At 42.9% G+C, this 10,099-nt stretch overlaps 3 protein-coding genes across 4 annotated transcripts; all 3 read right to left on the reverse strand.

The window, feature by feature from the left end:
- Window positions 1–247: 247 nt before the first annotated feature.
- On the reverse strand, window positions 248–6,255 carry LOC130745956 (uncharacterized). 2 transcript variants are annotated; one of them, XM_057598421.1, is made up of 2 exons: window positions 6,130–6,255; window positions 248–875 (listed from the first exon to the last, which is right to left on the reverse strand). In XM_057598421.1, the coding sequence occupies exon 2, from the start codon at window positions 873–875 to the stop codon at window positions 306–308; it is 570 nt and encodes a 189-aa protein (XP_057454404.1). In that variant the 5' UTR covers window positions 6,130–6,255; the 3' UTR covers window positions 248–305. The 2 variants fall into 2 exon arrangements, with proteins under 2 accessions (XP_057454404.1, XP_057454403.1); XM_057598420.1 differs by lacking the exon at window positions 6,130–6,255 and adding an exon at window positions 1,591–2,260.
- On the reverse strand, window positions 4,419–7,222 carry LOC130744737 (uncharacterized). Its single transcript, XM_057596897.1, has 2 exons — window positions 6,130–7,222; window positions 4,419–4,471 (listed from the first exon to the last, which is right to left on the reverse strand). The coding sequence occupies exons 1-2, from the start codon at window positions 7,220–7,222 to the stop codon at window positions 4,419–4,421; spliced, it is 1,146 nt and encodes a 381-aa protein (XP_057452880.1).
- A 468-nt stretch (window positions 7,223–7,690) lies between these two features.
- LOC130745957 (uncharacterized) lies at window positions 7,691–9,830 on the reverse strand. The gene is made up of 2 exons (XM_057598422.1): window positions 9,159–9,830; window positions 7,691–8,396 (listed from the first exon to the last, which is right to left on the reverse strand). The coding sequence occupies exon 2, from the start codon at window positions 8,394–8,396 to the stop codon at window positions 7,827–7,829; it is 570 nt and encodes a 189-aa protein (XP_057454405.1). The 5' UTR covers window positions 9,159–9,830; the 3' UTR covers window positions 7,691–7,826.
- Window positions 9,831–10,099: the final 269 nt, after the last annotated feature.

Genomic DNA, 10,099 nt, shown 5'->3' on the forward strand with positions numbered 1-10,099 from the left:
TCACGAAAAACCAAAAATCATGATTTTCACAAAGAATTTTCGCCGTCCATTTATTAATCTTCATTAAATGACAAAGATCCAATTATTACGAAAGTTCTCAGCGTTAAATATAAAACAAATAAACAAACGTGCGAGTAAGGAAAACGAACGATTGATATAAATCCAATAACTGAAATAATGTACGGTGGCCACACCCATGTGTGTAAACAAAACCACCCTAGTAATCTGACAAAATTGTTTACATTTGAAAATCAACTACAAGTACTTCAAAGTAAAATAAAAGCTCCAAAAATAAAACAGCGCTCTCAACCCAAACAAGGCCACTCGTTGCAGTCTGCATCTTCTCTGGCCCACATGTTGGAAGGCTCCGGCGTCTCCTCTCCTGGCTTCGGAAACTCAACTTTCATGTCCAGGTTCCACTGCCTCAATGCCTCCAAGCTCCACCCAAACCCTAATGGTACGGGATCCATGAGTCCCTGATTCAGCTCTTGCTCGGGTGGTGCAATGGGGCTCACCGGCTCCTCCTTCGGCACCAAAAGTCCCTCTGTCGGATTCCGGTTCTCGGAAGTCACTGAAGGCTCGCTCCCCTCGCCTGACTCGTAGCCTGGCCCCTCACTAGGGTCCGACTCCGAACCGCTGAGAAAATCCATCCCTAAGGGGAGTCCAAAACGGAAGGGTGCGTGAGGAAACCGAATCTTCCCTCTGATAGGCTGAGTCTCAACAATCTGCCCAGCTTGGTCTCTTTTGAAGATGGTCGCGCCGCCGACGTACACGTTCTTCTCCTGGCGGTAGTCGACACCCCAGGCCGTGTCCTCATCAAAACTATGGAGATAAATCTCCCAGTCCTGATCCACTAGCTCCTTCCGGATCACCATCTGTTGGCGTTAAGCGCCCAAACAACAAATAGCAAATAGAGAGGGTCAACTTCTGACTCTCAAATATCTCTAGTCTCTAGCATGTTATAGACAATATAATATCATCATTAATCAACAGAACATAACTAAAAGGTTAATCACATAGCCTAGGTTTCAGTTAGTCTATGCGTCCTCACTTTTCACACAACCACCTTTCACCTTGGATCCAACACCATTCGTCCAGCAGACGAACAACAGCACACCATGGGTCAGACACCCACAAGTCATAACATCACGGTTCAAACCGCATTCACCCTCGCGTGCAAGTTATCCGTTTTGTCTCTAACGGAACCACCGTTCTCATGGTTCATAGTCCTAACCAGACCTATGTTCCACTAATCATAATTTACTTGCATGCGAGTAAACATCATAAAATCCTAGTCTCATGTTACTACTTCAAGTAAATAGACAGGCATTTTATCTCATGTTATTGAAATTAAATAACATCATGCATAATTTCACTTAGCAAATAAGGCATACTTGAACTAGCATACATCAACTAACTAGTTCTATAGCATACTAAGAATTTATCATATTAACTTAGTAATAAATCATACATCATATCATCACTTAGCATAATATTGAATACTAATACTAAGCATGTTATCAACCACACTCGCATACAACTTCACATGCAGGAAAGCAGTAAGACTTCTCTAGACGGAAGTGCCCTCACCTTGGCTACGCTTTCCACGCGAGATCGAGTACGTTCGATCTAACCTTTCCGTGCGCGAACCTGCACGGACCAACAAACTAGGGTTAGAATTTGAAGGAAAAAGGAGCATCATTTCCCCCCTTCAAATATTCGAACCCCATCCCCTAAAACCAAACAATATTTCATCTTCTTCTTGTAAACAAGAAGAAAAAATACTTGAGTTCACTACTTCCCGAAGGAAGCAGAGCTTAGTTACTATAGGAATTATTTCCTATAGAGGTCAAGAAGAACTCTGGAGAGGGAGAGATAGAGACTCACAAAAATTTGGAGAGCTCTGAGTTGTGATTTTCCCTTCACTAGAGACTCCTATTTATAGTGGAGGGTGTGGAGGTGAAAATACAATAAAACCCTTATTTTCAGCCCAAGCCCAGGGTTAAAATATAATTTTAATAAACTTTAATTCAAATTAATTACTTAATCACCAAGAAAAATCAAAATATCCCAAGATCCCCTCCAAGATGCCTTGGCCGCCCCCCTCATCTAGGTAGTTAGGATATTTTTCTGATTTTCTCTTCAATTAAACCCTCAAATCAAGGAAAATTGGTTTAAATTTCAAAATAAAGCCCTAAACCCTAGCAACTAGAGTTTTCGGCCACTCTCTCTCTCCTTAACCAATTTTCAAAAATTAAAAACCTTCCATATTAGTTTAAATAAAATCTGAATTTATTTTTTTTTAAAATAAAGATGACCCAAAGCATTTATTTCATTATAAAATATCTCCAATATCTTTGCCCTTTTAAACCAAATTTTCGGCCAACATAAAAAAAAAGTATATCTCCAATTTTCAAATCCTATCTTCTCAAAATAAATTAATTCAAAATAAAAATCTGATTTAAATAAATTCCCATAACACTTTATATTTATTTAATAAATAAATAAAACTCCTCCTCCAATATAATAGATATGAGTCTCGAAAATTCCCTTTTTGCATATTTTATGCACTACCCAAAATTATGCATGTGCATGCATGCATATCGACTACTCGCGCTTTACGTAATAATTAATTACGTAATAAATTACTATACAAGCGTTATAGTAACAATTAATCAGTATTTTCTCCTTACTGAAAATAAAACATCGTACTTTATATTATTCTTCAATAATACAAAACATAAATAAATCCCCGGGTCTTACAATACTCCCCCCCTTAAAATAGTTTCGACCTCGAAACTTAAGGGTCTACAAACAACTCGGGATGTGATTTCCGCATTTTATCCTCTAATTCCCAAGTCGCATCGCCCGTAGCTTGATTCCATACAACCTTCACTAAGGATACTTCCTTGTTCCTCAAGCGTTTGGTGCTTTTGTCGACGATCTTGATGGGCGGCATTTCCATCGTTAGATCATCCTTCAGCTGAATATCATCAGGTTCAATCACATGAGAATTATCAGCCATATACCTCCGAAGTTGCGACACATGCAGCACATCATGTATGTTGGATAGGAACGGCGGTAAGGCAATCCTATACGCCACGGGTCCAACACGCTCCGTAATCTGGTACGGTCCGATAAACTTTGGAGTAAGCTTCTTTGACTTGATCGCCCTTCCGACACCTGTCATCGGGGTAACCCGCAAGAAGACATGATCTCCAGCTTGAAACTCCAACTCCTTCCTGCGATTGTCAGCATAACTTTTCTGACGACTCTGCGAAACCCTCATCTTCTCTTGGATTCGCTTCACCTCTTCTGTGGTTTTCTGAACTAATTCAGGTCCAACAATCAAGTTCTCCCCATCTTGATGCCAGCACAAGGGTGTACGGCACCTCCGACCATACAACGCTTCATAAGGGGCCATCCCTATGCTTGCATGAAAGCTGTTGTTGTAAGTGAACTCGATCAATGGCAACATCTCATCCCAGCTGCCTTTGTGATCCAGCACACAAGATCTTAGCAAATCCTCCAAGGATTGGATGGTCCTCTCGGTTTGCCCATCCGTCTGTGGATGATAAGCGGAACTCAATTTCAACCTGGTTCCCAAAGCCCGCTGCAAAGCTTCCCAGAAACGCGAGGTAAACCTCGGGTCTCTGTCCGACACAATGCTAGATGGCACACCGTGCAAGCGTACAATCTCAGCAATGTATATCTCCGCCAACCTCTCTACCTTGTAGTTAAGATTGATTGGCACGAAGTGAGCAGTCTTCGTCAATCGATCAACTACAACCCAAATTGCATCGAACTTCCTTCGTGTAAGCGGCAACGCCGTCACGAAGTCCATGGAAATGCTATCCCATTTCCACTCCGGGACATCCAATGACTGGAGCTTTCCTGCTGGTTTCTGATGTTCCACCTTCGCCTTCTGACACGTCAAACATGTCGACACATACTCAGCTACTTGTTTCTTCATCCCAGGCCACCAGAAATGAAGTTTCAAGTCCTGATACATCTTATTCATCCCCGGATGAATACTCAATCTGCTTTTGTGACCTTCATCCAAGATCAGCTTCCTCATTACTGCATCATTGGGTACACAAACTCGTCCCTTACAACGCAGAATATTGTCGTTCCCAATAGCGAACTCAGACGCTTTTCCTTGTGCCACAAGCTTGCGCCATTCAATCAACCCTTCATCGGTCTCTTGTTTCGACTTTATCTCATCCAAGAGTCCACTAGACACCGTCACCATTCCAAAGCTCAGCTTCCCCGATGCGAGTTCAACATTCAAACTCAGATCACGGAAAGCCTCCAACAATTCTAACTCCTTGACCATCAACGAGGATACATGTATAGCCTTTCGACTCAGAGCATCAGCTACAACATTGGTCTTCCCCGGATGATACTGTAATGAGAACTCATAGTCTTGCAGAAACTCCATCCACCGTCTCTGCCTCATGTTCAGATCCTTCTGATCAAACAAGTACTTCAAACTCTTGTGATCACTATAGATCGTGAACGTACTGCCATACAAGTAATGTCTCCAGATCTTGAGAGCATACACTATAGCAGCCAACTCCAAATCATGCGTAGGGTAATTCTTCTCATTGACTTTCAACTGTCGCGAAGCATAAGCAATCACCCTCTTCTCTTGCATCATCACACAACCCAAACCATTATGCGACGCATCACAGTACACGTCGTATGGTTCTCCCTCCTTTGGCAAAGCTAGTACAGGTGCGGTGGTCAACCGCTTCTTCATTTCTTGGAAGCTAGCCTCACACTTCTCCGTCCACGCAAACGGTTGATCCTTCTTTGTCAAATGAGTCAACGGTGTAGTCAACTTGGCGTAATCCTTCACGAAACGCCGATAGTAGCCAGCAAGCCCAACAAAACTTCTGATATCACTTGCTGTCTTCGGTTGTTCCCATGCCAAAACTGATTCAATTTTGCTGGGGTCCACTGCCACACCTTTGCTAGATATGACATGACCAAGGAACTTCACTTCCTCCATCCAGAACTCACACTTTCCTCCATTAGCATAGAGTTCCTTCTTCCGCAACACCTCTAGCACTTGACGTAAATGCTCCTCATGTTCCTCCTTACTCTTCGAGTAAATTAGAATATCGTCTATGAACACCACCACGAACTTGTCCAAGAATGGCCTGAACACACGGTTCATGTAGTCCATAAAAACTGCGGGTGCATTAGTAACTCCAAATGGTATCACGAGATATTCATAATGTCCATATCGAGTTCTGAATGCCGTCTTCTGAATGTCAGCCTCCTTCACCCGAATCTGGTGATACCCTGATTTCAGATCAATCTTCGAGAAAACAACTGCTCCCCGAAGTTGGTCCATCAAGTCGTCTATCCGAGGCATCGGATAACGATTCTTTACTGTCACCTTGTTTAGTTGTCGGTAATCTACACACAACCTGGACCTCCCGTCCTTCTTCTTTACCAACAACACTGGCGCTCCCCAAGGAGACACACTCGGTCGAATAAATCCCTTTGAAGAGAGATCATCCAACTGTTTTGCCAATTCCATCAATTCCGCTGGTGCCATCCGATACGGCGCCATCGATATCGGTCCCGTGCCGGGCATGATGTCAATGGAGAACTCCGTCTCCCTTACTGGTGGCAATCCGGGCACATCCTCCGGAAAAACATCCACATAGTCTTGCACTATCGAGATGTTCCGTACATCACTATCGTTTCTTGCTTCCGCCACGATAGAGTTCACGAACGCCGGTGAACCCTTCTTCAAATGGTACGAATTCAAATAATCCGTAACGCCTGAATCCGGAAATACCACGGCCTTGTTAGCACAATCCAAAAGAACATGATATTGCGCCAACCAGTCCATCCCCAGAATCACATCGAGCTCTTTAAGCCCTAAACATATAAGGTTTGCAAGGAACTTCCGATCCTCGTAAACCAACGGACATTTCAAGCATGCCGTGCGAGTAACTAAGCGATCGGCAGCAGGGGTTGTCACCACCATATCGAAAAGTAACTCTGAGGTTAGCAACCCTATTTTCTTCGCACACTCATCAGATATAAACGAGTGCGTAGCACCCGAATCAAACAAAACCATCAAAGAGATACCAGCAATAGTACACGTACCCTGAATAAGATCTTCAACACCCTCAGCTTGCTTGCCAGTAACAGCAAAGACACGTCCCTTAGCAACTGGACGTCTCCCCCTTGCCGTATTCAACACAGGTTCAGCTTTTGGCGCATCAGGACAGTTTGTTGAGATGTGCCCCGTCTTCTGGCACTTCCAGCAAGTAATCTCTTTCCCACATTCATTGGCATAGTGCCCTTTCTCATTACACTTGAAACAAGTAACATCTTCTCTCGGAGTTTTTGCTCCGACTTTGGTAGATGATGTCCTACCAGTTGCATTCTGATAAGGCTTCTTCTGACCAGCCCTACCCTTTTCAGTCTTCCCAGCTTGTTTCTGACCAGACCTGATTGGCCCTCCACTTTCCTGTCGGTTCCCTCGACGATTCTTCATGACCTCAACCTCGCGAGACTTCTCAACCAGTTGTTGAAAGACTCTGACTCCCAAAGGTCTGACGGACTCCTCAATTTCATCCCTCAAACCAATCATGAAACGGTTGCAGAGATACCCTTCATCAACTTGTTCTCGGAAGAAGCGAAAGTACTTCGACAGACTCTCCAGCTTGGCTGCATATTCCCCAACAGTCATGCTTCCTTGTTTCAGTCTGAGGAAACGGTTCTCCATATCATCTCTTGCAGTCTCTGGAAAGTACTTGTTCAGAAAAGCTGTTTTGAATGAATCCCAGGTAATAGCCACCTGGTTAGTCGTCATCAACAGCCTGGTGCTCCTCCACCAGTACTCTGCATCCCCTTTCAGCATGAAGGTAGCGAGATTCACCTTCTCTCCATCAGTTGTGTGCAAAGCTTCAAAAATCTTTTCCAGCTCTTGGATCCAAAGATCCGCTTTCTCGGGTTCAACTTCCCCTTCAAACTTTGGCGGGTTCTGCCGATTGAAATCAGTTCTCATCCTGACCTGATCCTGGTTCAGCTCCCGTTCCAACCTCTGCGCCCTTCTGGCATGTTCTTCAGCCTCTCTCTGAGCTTGGGCAGCGGCCATCGTAACACTAGCATTGGCCTGCTGAGCCACCACTTGGGCCAATTGAGCCATGGCCTGAGCGAGCTGAGCGTTAGTTGGGTCCTGTCTAGGAGGCATGATGTCAAACCTGCTTGTTGATAAAACCACAACCAAACGTCAGTTCCTCAGTCAGAGAGATCATCTAACAGTAAAAACTTTCAACCAAAGAATCATGGCATTGATACTCCACTCCAAATAAGATCACACTTCAAACATCTTAGCAAACAAGTCTACCCAATCTCACCGCGAAGTTTTGAAAACACATTTATCAAACAAAACACCACGAGTTCGGAAACTCGTAAGCCCAAAACCCTTAGTGCTCTGGTTTCTCAACCGGAGCTCTGATACCACAATGTAACGCCCCGATTTCTCGGACGTCACGAAAAACCAAAAATCATGATTTTCACAAAGAATTTTCGCCGTCCATTTATTAATCTTCATTAAATGACAAAGATCCAATTATTACGAAAGTTCTCAGCGTTAAATATAAAACAAATAAACAAACGTGCGAGTAAGGAAAACGAACGATTGATATAAATCCAATAACTGAAATAATGTACGGTGGCCACACCCATGTGTGTAAACAAAACCACCCTAGTAATCTGACAAAATTGTTTACATTTGAAAATCAACTACAAGTACTTCAAAGTAAAATAAAAGCTCCAAAAATAAAACAGCGCTCTCAACCCAAACAAGGCCACTCGTTGCAGTCTGCATCTTCTCTGGCCCACATGTTGGAAGGCTCCGGCGTCTCCTCTCCTGGCTTCGGAAACTCAACTTTCATGTCCAGGTTCCACTGCCTCAATGCCTCCAAGCTCCACCCAAACCCTAATGGTACGGGATCCATGAGTCCCTGATTCAGCTCTTGCTCGGGTGGTGCAATGGGGCTCACCGACTCCTCCTTCGGCACCAAAAGTCCCTCTGTCGGATTCCGGTACTCGGAAGTCACTGAAGGCTCGCTCCCCTCGCCTGACTCGTAGCCTGGCCCCTCACTAGGGTCCGACTCCGAACCGCTGAGAAAATCCATCCCTAAGGGGAGTCCAAAACGGAAGGGTGCGTGAGGAAACCGAATCTTCCCTCTGATAGGCTGAGTCTCAACAATCTGCCCAGCTTGGTCTCTTTTGAAGATGGTCGCGCCGCCGACGTACACGTTCTTCTCCTGGCGGTAGTCGACACCCCAGGCCGTGTCCTCATCAAAACTATGGAGATAAATCTCCCAGTCCTGATCCACTAGCTCCTTCCGGATCACCATCTGTTGGCGTTAAGCGCCCAAACAACAAATAGCAAATAGAGAGGGTCAACTTCTGACTCTCAAATATCTCTAGTCTCTAGCATGTTATAGACAATATAATATCATCATTAATCAACAGAACATAACTAAAAGGTTAATCACATAGCCTAAGTTTCAGTTAGTCTATGCGTCCTCACTTTTCACACAACCACCTTTCACCTTGGATCCAACACCATTCGTCCAGCAGACGAACAACACCATGAGCAAAGCTCACAACATCATGGCGTTCCTTGGAACGACCACAGCACACCATGGGTCAGACACCCACAAGTCATAACATCACGGTTCAAACCGCATTCACCCTCGCGTGCAAGTTATCCGTTTTGTCTCTAACGGAACCACCGTTCTCATGGTTCATAGTCCTAACCAGACCTATGTTCCACTAATCATAATTTACTTGCATGCGAGTAAACATCATAAAATCCTAGTCTCATGTTACTACTTCAAGTAAATAGACAGGCATTTTATCTCATGTTATTGAAATTAAATAACATCATGCATAATTTCACTTAGCAAATAAGGCATACTTGAACTAGCATACATCAACTAACTAGTTCTATAGCATACTAAGAATTTATCATATTAACTTAGTAATAAATCATACATCATATCATCACTTAGCATAATATTGAATACTAATACTAAGCATGTTATCAACCACACTCGCATACAACTTCACATGCAGGAAAGCAGTAAGACTTCTCTAGACGGAAGTGCCCTCACCTTGGCTACGCTTTCCACGCGAGATCGAGTACGTTCGATCTAACCTTTCCGTGCGCGAACCTGCACGGACCAACAAACTAGGGTTAGAATTTGAAGGAAAAAGGAGCATCATTTCCCCCCTTCAAATATTCGAACCCCATCCCCTAAAACCAAACAATATTTCATCTTCTTCTTGTAAACAAGAAGAAAAAATACTTGAGTTCACTACTTCCCGAAGGAAGCAGAGCTTAGTTACTATAGGAATTATTTCCTATAGAGGTCAAGAAGAACTCTGGAGAGGGAGAGATAGAGACTCACAAAAATTTGGAGAGCTCTGAGTTGTGATTTTCCCTTCACTAGAGACTCCTATTTATAGTGGAGGGTGTGGAGGTGAAAATACAATAAAACCCTTATTTTCAGCCCAAGCCCAGGGTTAAAATATAATTTTAATAAACTTTAATTCAAATTAATTACTTAATCACCAAGAAAAATCAAAATATCCCAAGATCCCCTCCAAGATGCCTTGGCCGCCCCCCTCATCTAGGTAGTTAGGATATTTTTCTGATTTTCTCTTCAATTAAACCCTCAAATCAAGGAAAATTGGTTTAAATTTCAAAATAAAGCCCTAAACCCTAGCAACTAGAGTTTTCGGCCACTCTCTCTCTCCTTAACCAATTTTCAAAAATTAAAAACCTTCCATATTAGTTTAAATAAAATCTGAATTTATTTTTTTTTTAAAATAAAGATGACCCAAAGCATTTATTTCATTATAAAATATCTCCAATATCTTTGCCCTTTTAAACCAAATTTTCGGCCAACATAAAAAAAAAGTATATCTCCAATTTTCAAATCCTATCTTCTCAAAATAAATTAATTCAAAATAAAAATATGATTTAAATAAATTCCCATAACACTTTATATTTATTTAATAAATAAATAAAACTCCTCCTCCAATATAATAG

Source organism: Lotus japonicus, chromosome 3, assembly GCF_012489685.1.
Source record: "Lotus japonicus ecotype B-129 chromosome 3, LjGifu_v1.2".
Lineage (NCBI taxonomy): Eukaryota > Viridiplantae > Streptophyta > Magnoliopsida > Fabales > Fabaceae > Lotus > Lotus japonicus.